This window comes from Balaenoptera acutorostrata, chromosome 16 (assembly GCF_949987535.1).
Source record: "Balaenoptera acutorostrata chromosome 16, mBalAcu1.1, whole genome shotgun sequence".
NCBI classification, from domain to species: domain Eukaryota; kingdom Metazoa; phylum Chordata; class Mammalia; order Artiodactyla; family Balaenopteridae; genus Balaenoptera; species Balaenoptera acutorostrata.
The window spans coordinates 78,305,406-78,325,128 of record NC_080079.1 but is presented as its reverse complement, the minus strand read 5'-3'; the positions used below and the strand labels follow the sequence as shown (position 1 = coordinate 78,325,128).

The window sequence follows — 19,723 nt, the reverse complement described above, 5'->3', positions numbered from 1 at the left end:
CGGAGTTTGTATCTATTGATTGCCATTTTTCATTCAAGTTTTTGCTGGTTCTTGGTGTGATGAGTGATTTTTAATTGAAACCTGGACACTTCTGATAGTATGTTATGAGACTTTGGTTCTTATTTAAACTTCTGGCTTCTTCTGACACTATCCAGCAGGAGAAGGGCTGGGGTGCCTCATTACGGCCAGGTGGAGTGGAAAGTTCATTTCTCCACTTGACCTCCGTGAAGGAGAGAGGGGACCTTGTTTCTGCTGTGTGAGGCTGGGAGATCCAGGTCGCCAGTGGACCTGAAGTCACACAACCCTGGCTGGAAAGGGTAAGAGTGCCTTGGTATATCTCCCTCCCTGGCCTCTAATGACACTCAGGAAGGGGTAGGTGTCATTACCACTCAGCGGGGATAAAGTCCCAGCTCCCCACAGTCCCAGCTGGAGCACCTGTGTACAGCCTGGTAAGAGTGGAAGTCTAAGCTCTCCACTCAGTGTCTGCTGGTTTGGGTAGGGGGTGGGGCACAGGGTTTACTGTGGTGTTTGGCTGGAGTAGCATGGCCATTACCTAAAAGTTTTCTGTCTTGCTAGAAAAAAACAGACAGTTTTTCTGGTCCTTTGGCTAGACAGAGAAGGCACTTGTTGGGGCTTTTCTTGTCTATGCCCGCTGGCGTTTCTGGGTTGCCGGCTTCTTTTAGCTCCAAGTCTGGGATAGGTGAGGCAAAAAGAAAACCCAGGGAACTCACCACCACGTCATTCCTCAGCTCCCAACTTCCGTAGCCACTCTTTCTTCTATCTTTCAGAGTCTTCTTATGTTGTCTTTTATGTAATGTCCAGGGTTACAGTTGTACTTAGAAGGAAGAATAGGGAAAGGCACATGTACTCCATCTTTCCAGAAGCACAAGTCTCCCAATAGTAGTTTAACAAATGGAATTACTCTGGGAGAGGCTGGACTTGTTCTCTGCCTCAGTAAATGTTGTTTACAGCAATAAACAAGATTCCATGTCCCTTCCCTCAAAGAAATTACATTCTGGTGAGAAAAAGATAAATTCTGCAATTAGTCCCTAAACATTTTCATTCAGAGGTATCTTGGACATAGAGGGAAACAGCAAGGTAAGATATTGAAGACGCGATCTGTCAGTTATACCTTGTGACCACCGTAGCTACATTTTGGTAATATCTCACACTACGAGACCCATCCTGAGGTGGATGCCAGAAAAATGCACAATCCTAGACTAGCTCATTCTTGGGTTTAGGCGTAGGCTCTTGGTTTTGCTGCACCCAAGGGAGACCTGGGTTTGGAGGTGAGCAACCAGAGGAAGAACCACAAAGAGGTGATCACTACTCCTGCAAGATTGGTGGCAGTGACACTGGGTTCTGCTAGGAGACACAAAATGAAAAGTATGAAGTCCTAGGAGTCAAGGGTGCCTATTAGCTGGGGCGGTGCTGTGACAGCCAACGAAGACCCACCTGTGCGTGGATGTTATTCCTATTTGAAGAACTTCAGAATCTGGCACAGTGGTTTCCACAGAGTCCATAATACACCTGATACCTTTTAATAAGTCTCTCATCTGTTTAAACTAACAGATAATTAGATAATTTTGGTGAGACCAAGTAAGTAGGTAATTTTGGTGAGACCAAATAAGTAGGTAATTTTGGTGAGACCTATGAATACTGACTAGACGAAGGTAGCCAGTTTAAAGAGAACAGGAGAAAAATACACTCGCAACTTCTGGTATCATTTTGCAACGTGTGGAACCTGAATGAACTAAAACCCAAAGGAAAAGGAAGACCTTTCGGTTCATTCTCATACCTGCTCTTGAGGCGGTGATCTGAATTCCTTTGTCTTCCTGGCTGTGAGTGCAGCCGACATGTTTAAGGCTTGCATAACTTCGTTATAGCGGAATCGTTGATTGTCTTGGAGCTTGGCTACGAAGTCATCTGAAAAGGCCACAATGGCTTCTATCCGGTGCCGGACCTGGCAGTCACAGAGGTACTGAAGTAGCAGACACATCTAAAGAGACGATTACAAAGACACCAAATTTAATTTCTGCAACTTAGTTAATGTATATCAAATCAAAATTTGTGGCAGATACGCTTAGTTGTCAACTCTTCTCCTTTATTAACAGAATCCTGATTTTATGTAGATAGCAATGTGCTCGGTCCCAGGGGATGAAACATAATTCGTCTAAGCCCAAATGGCAAATACCCTCTGATGTCCCTCTGATGAACACTTACTGTCCCAGCCTCCTCTGCAGCTAGAGGCAAATGAGATAATGAAGAGAAGTTTGCAAGGGGTCTTCTGGGAAAGATTTTTCACCATTAATAACAAGCTAGAATATCCTCTTTTCAAAAAAACTGGCTAATGACATGATCACTGGAGGAGGAAGGAGGTGACACACCTTAGGATAAAAACCATAAACTGAGGATTGCAGGACGATAGTAAGGTCTGGGTTCCTGACGACACCACTGAGCTACGACATTCATTCTAGGACTGCCTACCTCCAGACTTTAAGTTAACTAAGTGGTTTTATTGCTTATTCATTAAACGGTCACCTGGGTATTCTTTTACCAGAAACCCAAAGGATTTTTAACTGATAACAGCACATCAGTAGAAACATGCCTTCCAGAGAATGTTCTGCCCAAGTTTAGGGAAACGTTTAAATACACTTTATACCAATTGTGATATAAATACACAGCAGTGTTAAAGAGGACTTTAAAACCCTGTCTATCACCATCCACAGCATGGCCATTTCTGTCAATGCCAGTTCTGAGACAGCCCTAGTGTCTATGTCCCTCTCTCCATCCACTGTGGCTTTGTCCCTCCCCAGCGTAAGCACTGTCCCCCTCGGGTCTGAACCAGCATGACAGCGTTCTACTAGGTGGGCTCTGGATGACCACCCTCTCTTACTGCCCTCACAGGGAGCTCTACTGAGATTTTCAGAATAAAATTATCCTGCTAAAATTCTTCAGAGGTTTTAATTGAAATTAGAATAAAATTCAAGTCCACCGTATGGCTGGTTTTAGCAAACAGCCAGACTCTGTATGAACTGCCTTCTGCCTATTATCTCACCCTCCTTCCCCGCAGATGCTGGTCTGGTCTCTTCCGGAGTCAGAGCCTTTGTCATGCTCCGTGCTCCATGTGAAAAGCTTCTAGAACACTCTTCCCCTCCTTCTTCACAAGTACTGAACTCCCGCTCCTCAATATCTGACCTCAGCTAAAAAGTCACCCTTTCAGAAAGGCCTTCCCTCACCTTACTCACAGTATTCCAGTTGAAATTTTCTCTCTTCTAGAAATCCATTCTTTTCTTTCTGAGCATTTAATACAATGAACAATAAGATATTCTAACAGAAATACATATAAATAAGTGTATATTTCCCCCAGAGATAGTGAGCTTCCTTCACCCAGCACCCAGGGCCTGGCTCAGAGGAAGGCCTCGATCAGGGCTGACTGAGGAAAGAAGAGCAAAAACAGGGTGTCAAGGATGCAAGAGACAAACCGATGCTAATGAACCAAAGAGGCGTTAGGAAAGGGTCCTTGGGACATCTGGATGAGCACAAAGACAGGCAAGGTCTTTGATTCTTTAGAAACACAGGCAGGAAGTAAAATCTTGCCTGTGAGAATGGACACACCTACTGGTGAGCAAGCGTCCTAAGGTTGGAAGGGTAGAGGTGCGGTTGGAAACAGGCACTGAAAGCCTTGCATTTCAGGCATTCCAACAGAATGTCGGTGAAATGCATCCACGGAAACAAGGAGATGCAAGGAAACTGCTAATGAATAAGAGGGAGAAGAAATGTAACAGGGAAGAACAAATGTGACTCCATATTGGATTCGTTTCTTTTACTTTAACCTTTATATTCTATTGCTTTTGCTACAAGTTAACCACTAAAGGGACGTTGCTTAAAGTATACATAATGGCCCGTCTCCAGGGACCCTGCCTCCCACGCCTGAACATTAAGCTAAAATACCTTTGTTTAAGCTCACAGGAAACATCCTGACCAGGCCCCCACTGTGAATGGCTGCAGGAAGAAGAAATTAACACCTCCCCTCCTGAATCTGGCCAGAACCAGGAAATATCTGCAATAACTTCTTGCCCTTTTTTTTTTTTTTAACTTTACTTCCACACCTCTCCCTCTTTGTTCTATAAAAGAAACCAGCATCCCAACCCAGGCAAGATGGTTCTTTGGGACACCAGTCCCCCATCTTCTTGGTCTGCTGGCTTTCTGAATAAAGTCACTATTCCTTGCCCCAATACCTCGTCTCTCGATTTACTGGACAGTGCGGCGAGCAATATGAGCTTGGACTCGGTAACACCGGCAGGACAAAAACCCACCTCCTAGGCTCCTTTCAGACAGACATACACACATGCACACGCACAAATATGCACACGCACACAGACACACAGAGAAATAGCGACATGCCACACACACACGTGTATGACGGGCGGACACATACTTGACCAAGGAAACCACCTTGACAAAAACCCAAAAAAATCTGTCAACTGACTCAATTGGAAAATACATGAACTTCATTCCAAACGCAAGAAAATTAGATGGGCATGTCCCCAGGCATAACAGGAAGTTGGTTAATTTTATGAAGAACTATCTTTACCCAGGAATACAAATACACACACACACACACACACACACACACACACACACAGAAAAAGAGACAAAGGTCAGTGTTAATAGGTCGTGAAATTCACTGCGATCTTTTTCTCTGATTACCTGCAATTTAACTGGCTCGGGCAGTTTCATTTGGAGCAGGCCTTCCTTGGACCTCTTACCCCCTTTGTTTTCTTCCTCAGCGGCGCCTTCCAGCTTGGAGTCTTCCGCGCAGGCGCAGGGCTCCTTCTCTGGCGACTCGCCCTCCTCCTCGGGACCGGCAGCTTCCTTGAACACGCTGGGCTCAATCAACTGCAAGATGTGCTTCAAGTCCTCGTTGTGGAAGATGCCCATGATGAGCAGGGTGTAGAACAGCTTGATGAGAGGGACGAACAGGAACTCAGTGGTCCCCCCGACGGGGTCCCGGGCGTGAAGGCTGCCCTCTTTCACGGCCTCTGTCAGCATCTGTATGGTCTTGGCCTTCAGGATGTCCAGCGGGAACTCGGGGCTGTGCTGGTAACCCTCGTTATTAATGCTGACAAAACTCGGGGAGGAAAACTGCATCCGCGGCCGGAGGGAGGTGCTGAGGCCGATGCCCGGGAGGCCGTGCTTTTTGTTCTCGTCGGGGAAGAGGGTGATGCTCTTCGTCTCCTCCGTCATGGGGACGATGAACTCACTGTTCATCATGAGCCTGGCGGTGGCGTAGGAGCTGAGGTGGATGTCAATGAGCAGGTCGTAGTAGCCGGCGCGCAGCAAGCCGGGCATGTACTTGTTCTCGATGGCGTAGAGCAGCTGCGGTTCGTCCACGTGGCTGCACAAGGCGTGGGCCACCCGGTGATTCCCAAGCGCGCAGACGGCCGAGTAGAGCCGGAGAGTATGGTAGTGGAATTTCAGCAGTTCCTCCTGCTCGGTCAGTTCCAGGATGTCCACGGATCTGGAGACAAGAGAAGTGAAACATGGGCATTGAAAACGATCCTCCATCAGAGGAGAAATCTACATACGTCGTTGATGTCACAAGTTATGGAAACAGACACTATTTTTAAAATTAGTTTTCTATGACATGTTTGATGATAGCACAGATTTAAAAAAATCAGTTCTAGATGTTTTTAAGTTTTCTTCCAGATAGAATTTGATGTTGGAAATTTCCAGTCACTAGTGCTTGGAGCTTTCTTCATTCTTCATCACCTCAGGACTCTGAACATCTCTTTTAGATATTTGGGTCTCAAGCTGACCCTGGGGACTCCTCTCCTTTCAGAATTTGAGCACTCTTCGAAAAATCCTGAATCTCCTTTTCCAATTTGGCTAACCTGCTTCAAGAAGCCAGAAAACTTAGCCTTAGGCTATGTTGCTCCGTCTCTGACTTTAGGATCAGCTCTGAGTGTAACCAGTCAGTAGGTAAACAGAGGGATAATTCCTTTGACATAATTTACCTACTTACACGTCCCTCACAGACCCAAACATATGCCAATGCCACCCTGTTTCCACCAGGTATGTGCCACTCATGAAACAAACACTATTAGGGACATTTTCACTCAGGGAAGTTTCTGTTGGGAATCTGAGTTTATATCAGATCATTTTGCTTCTACCGCACATCATGACCTTTCAACGCAATTAAACCTTAAGCATATGTCCAGAATGTACCTAAAGTCAAGTCATTCCTTTTAAAAGAAAATCTATTTTAAGAGCACATAATTCCTTTAGATGCGCTAATTTTTCTAAACTCTTTAAATTACATAGATTGTTCATGGGCAACACTATAGTATTAAAGGTAGAAACTTGATATATTGAAAATCAAGGGAACCACTCGTTCATCTTGCAATGTATCTTTGGTGAGACTGTTATATAAGCTCATCAGGACAGGGGCTATTATATACTGTGGTTATTAGCATTCATCCAGCACCTAGCCTAGCACACAATGGGTACTGAATAATTATTTGTGATTATTTATTGTTAAGCTTTGTCACTATCCTTAGATACCCTGTCATCCTGCCCATACCACCTATCCATTGTACCTGTGCTTTTCAGGTCACAGGCATTCTGCTAAAACCCACTGTGGCTTGATGGTGCAGACTTACTCCAGACTCCACCTTCTGACTCTCAGAGTCAGAGGATTCATGCATTATAAAATGCCTAGCAAATAACTACCCACCCTGTGTACCACCTAGACTTCCAGGAAACCACACATCTGCTGGGCCCAGTTGCTAGCACCTAGTTCTTGGAAAGGTATAATTGAGTAAGCCCCCACCACCTCAAGGTAGTGGAGGATTCCCATATCTTAACTGGGCTCTTCAATCTCCCAAGAAGACTGTTACCCATCCCTCAGCCTGGCAGATGGCCAAAATATATAAATCCATTTATTGTAGCAACACAGAGTATCTGTACTCTAGGTCCTTACTGAAGAACGCAATTCAGTCTTACTGTCTGATCAATCTCAAAATGTCAGTTTCTAGAAACAATACATAAGGACTCTACAATCTACATTGCTGCTGCCACTCCCAATTCACCCCCCATGATTCATTTTATGATGCCATGTTCTTTCCTATAAAGCACCCCTCCTCCCTACCAGACCAGTCTTTTAAGGTAAGGGTCATGTCTGTTTTGCTCACTCTTTTCTATCCAGTGCCAGGAACACAGTGGGCACTAATACATGTTTGTGGAATGAATGAATGAATGGGAGAAATCGGAAGGACTTGCAGTCTACTTCTCATAACCTGACTTAGGTCAAGGCAAACCAAAGGATATATCTCAACTAATTTAGTCTGTCTTTCCACACCAACCCATTGTAGCAATATTCATACATTAATGAACAATGGCTTTAACTGGAGGAGAGCAAAAAAAATAACTCACTGTTTTATCTGTTACAAGCACAACGCCAAATATATCATCTAGCACATCTTTAGCACGTGCTGTAAATTGTATTGTTGTCAGTAAATATCCTCCTTCTCCCTTCTTCCCTGTAGATGGAGTCATCTTTTTGACCCTACTTACTTTGGGCTTGACTACCTGACTTGCTTTGGTCGATAAAATGTAACTGGATAGAACATCTGCCACAAGGGAAAAGAAAACTCTTAGAGGTCTGTTAGCCCTCCTTCATATCTACCCTTGACCATGGAAGCTATACGTCCCAGATCAGGGCTGCCCCATCAGCTGGGCAAGAAGGCACATGAACCACATCTGCAGACCATCTCCCCAGCCTGGAGCAGAGCAGCAGTGGACTCACGACCTCATGTAACACGAGCAAGAAATACAGGTTTCTTTGCAAGCCACCGAAATTTTGGGGTTGCCATTACAGTAAAATCTGACTAATACAATTCATTATAGTCTTTAAAGTCACCAGGGGAGAAATTTCCTTCATGACTCAATATCATTCTTTTATTCATCAAATATTACAGAGTACCTATTATGTACTGATCACTGCGCACTGGTGAAATGACGGTGAACAATACAGACAAGATTCTTGCCCTAAGGGAGCTTACTGCCTAGTTAAAGAGGGAAACAACCCCAAAAATAAGTAAATTAAATTATGAACTATGAGTGAGCTATCTCCTGAAAGAAACAGAGGACTGACATACAACTACTACCATTCAATTTTTAAAATATTAGTTAATCATCATATTATTGGGGCATGAGGAACAGATTCTACTTGAATACTAGTCGGCATTTCCATTTTGGAATCTGAATTTTGAAACACATCTGATTTTTCTTTGGCTTCTACGAAGCGTGAAACCAATGTGCAACCATATGATGGTGTGATGTGAATGACTGTGGACCAGTCCTGGCTTTGTTATTTTCCTATCCTTACCTTCTCTGCAACCTGATTCCAATGACACTTTTTTTTTTTTTACAAATTTGCATTTCATATATTTTGGGAAATTGACGAAAATTCTTTACGGCCTATAGTAAGAATTCAAATTATCCATTCATTTGCATATAACTTATCACAGGTAATTAACATAAATGATACATTACTACGGCAGGAGTGTATGTTGGGTTTCTATGACATGCCAACATATTAAATCACAACCTTAAAACTCTCTGCTTAATAGAGAGAGAATATTTTTCCTTATAAAGAAAAATTTGTTCCCTGGGCTTCCCTGGTGGCACAGTGGTTGAGGATCTGCCTGCCAATGCAGGGGACACGGGTTCGAGCCCTGGTCTGGGAGGATCCCACATGCCGCGGAGCGGCTGGGCCCGTGAGCCACGGCTACTGAGCCTGCGCGTCTGGAGGCTGTGCTCCTCAACAAGAGAGGCCGCGATAGTGAGGGGCCCGCGCATCGCGATGAGGAGTGGCCCCCGCTTGCTGCAACTAGAGAAACCCCTCGCACAGAAACGAAGACCCAACACAGCCATAAATAAATAATAAATAATAAAATTAGTTAGTTATTCATTTAATTAAAAAAAAAAAAGAAAAAAAAAAGAAAAATTCGTTCCCAAATGTGATGTTTCTTTTGGTTGCAGAGTAACTTTTTTAAAACATTAGATGCAAAAAAAAAAAAAAAACAAACAAACAAACATTAGATGCAAAATTCCAATATAACTTTTCTCACATAAAATAAAAAGTATGAAATTAAATTGAATCCTCTAAAGGGTACATTATGAATGTTGTATCTCTCTAATTATTTCACCTAAAAATATACAAATAAATACTTAATGGATTAAAAAAAATTCACCTGGCCAGATTAATTTTTCTTTGGATTTCTTCTGTTTGGAAACAGCTTTATTGAGATATCATTTACATACTATACAATTTACCTATTTAAAATAAATAATTCAATGGCTTTAGTAGATTAATGGAACTGGGCAACCATAACCATAATCTAAGCTTAGAACGTTTTCCTCACCCCAAAAGAAACCCAGTAGTATCCAGTGGCAGTCACTCCTCAGGTCCACTGCCCCTGCCTCCCCTAAGTAAACATTATTCTACTTTCTCTCCCTAAAGATTTGCCTATTACGGACTTTCCCTGTAAATGGAATCCTATAACGTGTGGTAGTAGTGTAACTAGTTAAAAACTTAGTATAATGTTTTAAAGCTTCATTCATTTTGTAGCACATTTAAGTACTTCATTCCTTTGTATTGCCAAATAGATTTACAGTATGGATTCACCACACTTTATTTATCCGCGAATCAGTTGGTGGGCATTTGGGTTGTTCCCACTTTTTGGCTACTGCGAATAATGCTGCTCTGAAATTCGTGTACAAGTTTTTGTGTGGACATGTTTTCATTTCCCCTGGGTATATACCTAGGCGTGGAATTGAAGGCTCTTTTTTTTTTTTTTTAAAGGATTTTCTTATTTATTTATTTATTTATTTATTTATTTATTTATTTATTTATTTATTTTTGGCTGTGTTGGGTCTTCGGTTCGTGCGAGGGCTTTCTCCAGTTGCGGCAAGCGGGGGCCACTCTTCATCGCGGTGCGGGGACCGCTCTTCATCGCGGTGCGCGGGCCTTTCTCTATCGCGGCCCCTCCCGTCGCGGGGCATAGGCTCCAGACGCGCAGGCTCAGCAATTGTGGCTCACGGGCCCAGCTGCTCCGCGGCATGTGGGATCTTCCCAGACCAGGGCTCGAACCCGTGTCCCCTGCATTAGCAGGCAGACTCTCAACCACTGCGCCACCAGGGAAGCCCCTGAAGGCTCTTATGGTAACTCTGTATTTAACTTGTTGAGGAACAGTCCAATTGTTTTCCAAAACACAGGTTAAATTTTAAAGGTATTAAAAGAAAATAAAAGTGCCAAGCATGTCTAAATATATAAAAATGAACATGGCTCCTACAGCTTTTTAAGAGTAGAGTTTTAAAATATAAGCAAAATAACAAATATGTGTGTCTTTGCATTGTTTTCATGAAATGTTTTCACTCAGTTTGTGACTTAACTTTTTAATGATATTTTGGGAGGGAAATCTTGGTCCCAAACTTACTGATAATGAGGCTACTAAAATGAATTCTGTGCAATTTAATTGGCTCTCACATGGAAAGACTAAAAATCATAAACAAAGCCACCTCTGAACATTAAGTGTACTTCATATTATTACTGTGACTGTCTAGAATGCGTATAAACTTGTTTCCAAAGCCCTCAAGGTATTTTCACAATGCTCTTTCATCGACATCTCTTGGTCTCAGTTTTTCCCATCTGTCAAACAAAGGACTGAGCTAAGTGATTTTTCTGACTCCCTCTTTACTATCTTACAGTTCTGTGATACTCTCTTACTCGGCTGCTTTAAGTCAGATGGCAGCTGTACGTGTCTGAATTTTTACTTACTGTTATTCTCATAAGCAAAACAAGAATGAGGAAAGAGATCATACACTATCAAATCACCTCTTCACCTGTAATAATTCTGTTTCAGTAACCAAGGAGTTGAGACACAGACTTAAACTTAGGATGTACAAAATAACATCTGCATGGCCCCAAGAGATCAGTATTTTTTAAACCCCGTTTTGTTTCCCCAGCACCACCCTTGAACCCTGGGGTAGGCATCTAATTTGATGGGTTCCCATCAGACAGTAAAGGACGCTCAGGCCTGACCTGTTCTCCTCTGGGATATGGAGTGACATGAACTGCAGAGGTTCCACACACTGCACCAGCCAGCCTTGGCGTTCACTTATTCGAGACACGTCTACCTTCAAGAACTGGTTGGGCATTCTGCTCCAGAGGACGTGTGAGAGGAACTGCACGTGGAGGCGAGGGGGACACTGCGGCACGGGGTTTTTGTGCTCGCTCTTGAATAATCCCGCTGAGAGAGGCATCACATTCTAGGAGATGGGGAAGCAGAAAAAGAATGAACGGATGACGCTCCTGGGGGGGGGGGGTCTGTAAAGTGATGACTAGAGTTCTGCACAGGAAAGAGATAATGACAGATACGCTACGTGTTGAGCAGAGTCAATACAAAAACTAACAGAAATTGGGTTGAGCTGCTTCTGAACGGACTAGTGGAGAAAATTTGGGGATGTCTCCTTCCCATATACTCAACGGCACACTGAGAATGCAAGAGCAAGAGAGTATAGCCAGGTATCTTTCCTATTTCTTTACCAAGCTGGGTCCTCAGGGACGCTTGGCATGTCTTTAGCTGCTTTCATCCAAACATCCTGAAAGATTGGTCACATCCACTTGGCTTTCTCCCTCTCTTATTGTCTGTCCTTTGTCACCCACCTCATCCATCCTTAAACTACTCACACCCTCACTCATCGTCAGGTTTCTCAGGTTTGAGTAACCAGCAATATACCAGACACAGCTCAACAGATAAACCTGACTATTAAACAAGAAACACAATTTCTTTCTCCTCCACCTCTAATATGTATCTTCAACCATTCCAAGTCCTGCAGTCTGGCCTCAGGGAAAGAAAAGTCTGTACTTTGCCAAAGCTTATTCATTCATTTATGATCGTGATACCACCCCTGCCTGCCTCTTCTGGGCCAATAAAACAATTATCTCATCTTTCCGCATTACCTTCGGTTTCTCCCTCTCCTCTAGAACCTTCTCTACTGCATTATTTAGACTTGCTCATCCTCAAGCTACTTTCCTATTCCCTTCTGCTCATGGGGACAAAAAACCCAGGCACTTGTATTAGGCACTGAGAATGTATCAGTGAAACAAAACAGACAAAATCCCTACCCTCATACAGCTTCCATTTCTTTTTCATTAGACATAAAATCAACAAAATCAGTAATTAACTAGTTATTAGAAAAGAGGTCATGGAGAGGAAAAAAAAAACAGAATGGGGCAATCAGAATGCAGGACAGTAATAATAAACAGGGTGGTCAGAATGGTGTCACTGAGAAGATGACATTTACAGAAAGATCCAAAGAGAAGAACCATGTGGATATGCAGGGGAATAAGTTTCCATGCAGAGGGAACTGTGAATGCAAAGAACCCGAGGGAGTTTGCCTGGCAAGTCTGAGGAAGAGCTGGGGGCCAGGGTGGCTGCAGTGGAGTGAAGGAGGGGACAGCAGGAGGAGATGAAGTCAGAGGGGTTAGAGGAGGTCAGGTGGTTTAGAACTTGAGAACCATCATCAGAACTCTGCTTTTTACTCTCAGGGAAACAGGGTTTCTAGGGTTTCGAGCAATGAAGTGAGTGACACGGTCTGATTTTTATTTTAAAATAACGACAGTCACTCAGATTTTTCTATGATAAACAGAGGGGTGAGGATGAATTAGAGGCTAGTGGCAAAATACAGATGGGAAACGATGGTGATGGAGGGCAGATCAGTAGGAGGGGTGGTGGGAGAGGTCAGAGGTGGAGGATTTGCTGGGGGGAGGAACTGGGATGCAGAATGTAAAGGAGGGAAGCCAAGGATGACTCCAAGGTTTGGGGTCTGAGTTATTAACTGACAGATCAGGAAGACTCGATCAGGCAAGTCAGGAGGAGGGGGGAGTGATGGTCAGCGGTCCAGTTTTGGACATATCCAATTTGCAATATCTATGAAACACGAAACATAAATGTCAAATAGACCAATATCAGAGTCTGGGTTCTGAGAAACTACCACTTTTCTGTCAAATTTTAACTTTTTTTTTTCAGTCATCCAAACTTGCTGCCTCCTTTCCCTCACGTTCAATCTCAAATAATAATATGAATTGAATGATCTTGAACAAAAATACTACAGCTTCTTCCATCATTTAACTGAAATTTTTCTGGCAAGGTCACTAAAGCCCTCCTACTTAACAAAAATCACGGATCCCTTTAGTCCATATCGTATTGGCTCTTCTGCGGCAGCTGGAATCTCATTTTACAAAGGCAGAAACTGAGCTCACATGGTTTAAGAAATATGTCCAAGGTCACTGAGCCAGCATGGTAAAACTGTCTACTACATTCACCCTGAGGGGTGCCCAGCATCTCATTGTTTACAATTGCGAATTTCAACTCAATTCCTTTTCCTGAATTTCAGCAGACTCTTCTGCTTGTTGTTGTGTTAGTATCCCTTGGCTGGCCAGACTAAAATTATTTAAATTAATCCTTTTCGGATTAACATATACACACTACTATACATAAAATAGATAACCAACAATGACCTACTGTATAGCACAGGGAACTATACCCAACATTTTGTAATATTCTATAAGGGAAGGGAATCTGAAGGAGTACACACACACACACACACAACTGAATCACCAAGCTGTACACCTGAAACTAACACAACATTGTAAATCAACTATACTTTAATTTAAAAAAAAAAAGTCCATCCCCAAAAAAAGTAAAAAAGAAGAAAAAAAAATTAATCCTTGATTCTCCATTCTCCTTGAGCACCAAATCCAATTTCAACAAATCCTATTAATCCAATTCATTGACAAATTCTGTTAATCTCTCCCCTAAAACATCTTCTTATGTATCACTCTCTCTCTATGATGACTTTCGTGAATCTCATCATCTTCTCCCATGTGGACAATATCAAATTGTTGATAGATAATTATTACTGCCTGCTCTCATTCATTTGAGGGCAGATATTTCTCCACATTACTACCAACATATTTTCCCAAAACAGGTTTGATTATACTCAGTCCCCTGCTTCAAATTTCCAGTAAAGCACCACTGCCTAGGGAACAGGTGTACACTTCCTAATGTGGCATTTAAGGCCTTTTCAACTTGGACTACCTTCCATCCATATTCATCTCTAGCCATATCCCAGAAGCATCCTTTGTTACAGTCACACTGAATTCCTTAACCTTCAGCACTTTCATGCCTATGTATTTTCACTTTCTCTCACCCTCTGTCTAGAATGCCCTCTCCTAGCAAATGTACCCTGAGATCTATAATTCAACAGTTAAGAATCAACCTAAATGTCATCTCCTCTTTCAGCTTTACCTGATCCACCCCATCCTACTTAGTTGTCCTTTCATTTATGTTCCCAGAGTACTCAATACCTGTCACTCTTGCATTTACCACAATGTAGCATACTTCCAGCTCTTCAAGCCCGTTCACTAGCTTACCCGTGAGTTCAGTGATTACTGAGCTGTATGTAATTTGGCATTTGTGTTCTGTACAAGGCTAGTTTTATTGAATAATATACTTATGATAACCAAAGAAAACCCTTTCTAATTACTTATGTTACTCTAGTGACCTTAACGAGATTACAGAATTTTCAAATATGGAAACTTTTAAAGAATGATTTATGTGATTAATATCAGTACTAATAACGTATGGAATTAATTGAAGAAGAAGTAAATGCTATTTCCTAACAAAAAACAACCCAAATATAATACCAGGAATGAGTCTTTCTTACCTTTATTCTTCCCAACTCAAACTGAAAAACGTTGGGACTTGTAGCTTGCGCAAAAACTGCAGGAAATAATTTTGTACTTGGTTCCACCTTAAATAATCAAATGAATTTAATATTAGTAAAGGAAGGAACACACACAAAAATATATTTTCTTCCTAACACCTAAGAAACACTTTACAGAAAAAGACTTTTTCTTCCTCTCATGCAGATATTCTCTTTCAATAATTATTTGGAATATTTCATTTCAGGACTATGTGAACAGTTTTGGAGGAATGTACTGTTTACTCTGAAGGGTTTATGGCACTGTTATTACTCAAACAGAAGTAAAAATACAGAATTGACTCATCTGTGTTTTCATTTCCTTCTAGCTTATAATTTACTTTTTGATCTTGCAAAATGTGTTCTCCTCTCTAACGGGAATAAAGGCTTCCTCCCTGGAAGCACAAGGCCATCCCTGACCACATACCTGATAGTATGTGCTCAGCTCCTTGCCGTTGGCCGTGAAGGTGAGCAGCCCACTGGCGGTGTCCACCACGCAGCCAATCTCCAGGCCGTTGTTGTTGCGTCCTTGCCCGGGGCTCAGGCTCTCACCCGCACACACCATATAGCAGTTGCTGCGTTTGATGCTGAATTGCAAAAAAACATGTTTATCTTTGAACAAGCACAGGTAGCGTGGAAAGCATGGACGTCTGGCAAACTAAACCTAAGTTATGCTGTGCAAGCAACAAGCTCATGCTGAAATGGGACAGGTGTACAGTGGGCCCGATTCTGTGATTCTGAGCAAAACTCCATTGACTTCAGTGGACATTCTGAGTCAGGTCTTCCAATCTCTCAATTTCACACCTAATGAAGACAGGTCAACGAGTTGGAACCAAGGATAAGAACTGACCTGCACCTTCCCTCCAAAAACTCAAACCAAACTGGACCTTTTTCTGAGGTTCAAAAAAGTTTAACTATGATAAAGCAGAAACTAACACACACACACACACACACACACACACACACACAAAGTTTAACTATGTAATAATCATCCAAATTGGTAATTTTCATTCTCATGGGTTTTTTTTTTTAACATCTTTATTGGAGTATAATTGCTTTACAATGGTGTATTAGTTTCTGCTTTATAACAAAGTGAATCAGCTATACGTTTACATACAACCCCATATCTCCTCCCTCTTACGTCTCCCTCCTACCCTCCCTATCCCACCCCTCTAGGTGGTCACAAATCTCAAGGTTTTTTTTTTTGTTTTTAAACCACTTGTTCTGAGATGAGAAGCACCTGTTTCTGAACACTATCAAAGTCTTTAGGCCAATTCTACATGAGCTGTCAGTGATTCGATAGATATAAAATTTGGCTAAAATTAAGCCCCTTTCTGGACAATTCCTGGTGATCTGTTATGAGAGACAGACTTAGCTGGGATGTGCGCAAGGTCTGTGATATTAACAACAAACCCCACCTGAGTTTCACCCTCCACAAAACCTTTACCAGAGAGAGTAGCAAACTTAAGTGATTTGAGTTTCACCTCCTTCCCTTTCTCTACTACTGTGCAGTGCATGTATGAATGAGGCTGGCAAAAAGGGCAAACACAGGCAAGTAGGAGGAAAAGAGCAAGAAGGCGGAGATAAAGTCAGTTTCTGAATAATCAAAAGTTGGCTGTGTTTCTATGCTCTATTTATGTAAGATTCAACAACCTTCCCTAGCCTGTATTTCCTACACCAAAAACATCAATCAGATACCATATCCCTATATTATCTCCTTTCACTGTCTCCATCTCTGAAAATCAAGTATATCCCTCAGAATATTCCTGGAAACAGGTGATTTGGGCCCCCCCCCACCCCCCGCTACTGACGTAAAGCACTGTTCACTGGAGAATTTTTGCTAGGCTCACTGTCTCAAGTGCTAAGTTCATTGCGGTTCAAGTGTTAACAACCTGAAGGCAGGGGAGGGAGCTTCCGGTCACCAAAAATGATGGTGCAGGTATTAAAGAAAAGCAACATTATGGGGGGGGCTCTTTCTATGAGACCCATCACAGCAGATCAGAGAGGATGCACGGGCACAAAAGGTAGATGCAAATGGCCAGATCTTCTCTTGTCTTATTCTGCAAGGAAGATAGTCTTCTTCACTTTTTTGAAGGTTTGGTTTGAGTTTGGTTTGTTTTATAAATGAAAAAGGATGGCACAGAAACTGTAACTGACTTACCCAAAGCCACACAGCGAGTCAATCGCCAAGCTGAGGAAAGAACCCACGGCTCCTCAGTGTGAGTTCAAATGTGTTCACCTGGTCTAAACCACTAGCCCACACTGTCTTCACCTTTTTCTCCCCACCTCCTAACCAGTTCCCAAGGTGCAGATCAGACCACAGGCTAAATGCCTCACATTCACCCGTCTCTAATCCTCACACAATGACTAAGTAATGGTAACCCAAGTCATTAGTCGTGTGCGATGTCACCTGAAGGAATATATGATTATTACCCCAAAGAGATGCACTGCTCTTACTTTATAAGATTTTGCACTTTTAATATATTCAGATTCCTTACCGGCTTGTATGAGTAACAAAAAGGACATGGACGTTAATGGTTTGATTATACTGTTCCTATCAACAGAATATTATCTTGGACATAAAATCCAAGAGAAAAAAATTGCCTAGGTTTATCAACGTTTTTATCAAATGTCATTCATGTAAGAAATCGAGGAAAACCTACCTTTCATGCACCTTTCCTTTTTCATCTCCTAGAGTCACGGTCACCGTACGAACTCTGTCCAAGTCAAAGCCTGTATCATATTGATGGAAATCGGACGTGATCCAGCCCACCCAGACGCTGGCAGGTTCTTGCCCAGGAAAGATTCTCACTGAGTAATAGTACTGTCAAGACAGCAACACCAAGTATTGGCAAAGCAGAAAGAAACAAAACTTTGACTTGCAATGTCTTTAAGTTGCCTAAGAAGATATGTCTTTGTTTAAAATCGTTTGGCAGATTTGCAGCAACATGGATGCAACTAGAGATTATCCTACTAAATGCAGTAAGTCAGAAAGAGAAAGACAAACACCATATGATATCACTTATATGTGGAATCTAAAATAGGACACAAATGAACCTATCCATGAAACGGAAACAGAATCATGGACATAGAGAACAGACTGGGGATTGCCAAGGGGAGGGGGGTGGGAGAGGGATGGATTGGGAGTTTGGAATTAGCAGATACAAACTGGTATATGTAGAAAGGATAAACAAGAAGGTCCTACTGTATGACACAGTATAGGGAACTATCTTCAATATCTTGTAATGGATATAATGGAAAAGAATCTGAAAAAAATATTGGGTTGGCCAAAAAGTTCATTTGGGTTTTTCCGTAACATGTTACGGAAAGACCCAAACAAACTTTTTGGCCAACCCAATATACACAAATGTATAACTGAATCACTTTGCTGTACACCTGAAACTAACACAACATTGTTAATCAACAATACTTCAATCAAAAAGAAAATAATAGTATATTCAATACTAATAATAGTATATTCAATTATGCTATAACAACAACAACAACAAAACCCAAAGTTTAAAGCAGCAAAAAAAAAAAAAAGAACCTTTGGCCTAAGTAAAATGTTATAGGCACAAAGGACTGATGTGGCAAAGGAAAAGTCTTAAAACAGAGATCCTGAATTATTTCAGAAATAATGGGAAAATGAGAAAAGACTATCTGAGCAAAAGATGATCTGAAGCTTTTTATACTTCCAAGTATGAATGGATGGGGGAATACATATATAGTATGTTTCTGTGATAAAACCATCAATCCATTACGCAGGTAAGCTTTGAATTCTTCAAGCTGACACCAGAACAATAATCTATGCTACAGCTTTTATACCTGTTTTATACCTTGAATATGCTATCACTAACATAATATTTTGAACCCTTAAAATCACTTTGAAATAGTTCAGATCTGATATGTGAAAGTCAAGTTCAAATATGGGGGAACTCTAAAAGGGACACAGCTATATATATATTTTTCCATTTGGCGTTTTATGAGAAGTGCTTTAAAAATTCAAAATGGCAGACAGCTACACCTTGACCTCTAACAAAGTACGATAAACGATCTTGCAGACATATCACTGAGACAAAAGAAACTGCGAAATGTACTTGGAAAAGCTTAAGTGGCAAATAAAATGCTGTCAAGAAAGAGGATAACAAAATCGGGACTGAGGGTACCATTAAGGATTATGTTTCCTACAATAGCTCTCTTATTGCATAATATCCATTAGAATATACATACGTCTTTCAACTTTTCAGCCCCCAAGATATAAGTGAATAATTATTTTAAAAATAAGCTTGCTAAACAGTACGAATCAATGTTAACTATCTGAAATGCAAAGCATGATCACTGACAAACAGAAATAAATGACAGAAGCTGCAACCTCATACCGTGGACGTTTGCATCAAGTAATCATAGTCGTCCCTCTCATCTGCGAGGACGTCTTCTGTGAGTCTTGCAGAATGGCTGGTGCTGTAATCTGGCTTTGTCCTTCTAAGCAAAAATCTGAAATATAGTAGAGGACTAGGAATAAGCAACATTAAAATGTTCTGCCTATCTCAAACATAAACATAGGATTAACTTAGTAGAGTGGTTGCCAGCCAGGATGATTAGCTCCCAAGAGGATATCTGGCAATATCTGGAGATATTTTTGGTTGTCACAACTTGGTGGGGGAGGGGTGCCACTAGCATCTAGTGGTGGAAGGATCCTGCCTAACCGTCCTTCAATGCACAAGGCAGACTCTTACAATAAATAATTATCTAACCCAGAGTGGCAATAGTGTTGAGGTTGAGAATTTCATATTTAGTGTAAGAAAGGATGCTAAAACAATCTACCTTCTTTTTTTTTTTAATTAATTAATTTATTTATTTTTTAAATTTATTTTTATGGCTGTGTAGG

The 19,723-nt window shown here is 41.7% G+C and overlaps 1 protein-coding gene across 7 annotated transcripts in view; it reads right to left on the bottom strand.

The window, feature by feature from the left end:
• Nucleotides 1–19,723, bottom strand: part of RYR2 (ryanodine receptor 2) — a 429,286-nt gene that overhangs the window by 218,254 nt on the left and 191,309 nt on the right. For all 7 annotated transcript variants that reach the window (XM_057530902.1, XM_057530903.1, XM_057530904.1 and 4 more), the window contains exons 27-33: nucleotides 19,215–19,329; nucleotides 17,499–17,659; nucleotides 15,263–15,422; nucleotides 14,800–14,886; nucleotides 11,111–11,337; nucleotides 4,714–5,524; nucleotides 1,799–1,999 (exon numbers count right to left, since the gene is read on the bottom strand). In XM_057530902.1, coding sequence (XP_057386885.1) covers nucleotides 1,799–1,999; nucleotides 4,714–5,524; nucleotides 11,111–11,337; nucleotides 14,800–14,886; nucleotides 15,263–15,422; nucleotides 17,499–17,659; nucleotides 19,215–19,329 — 1,762 coding nt within the window. The remainder of the gene's footprint in view (nucleotides 1–1,798; nucleotides 2,000–4,713; nucleotides 5,525–11,110; nucleotides 11,338–14,799; nucleotides 14,887–15,262; nucleotides 15,423–17,498; nucleotides 17,660–19,214; nucleotides 19,330–19,723) is intronic.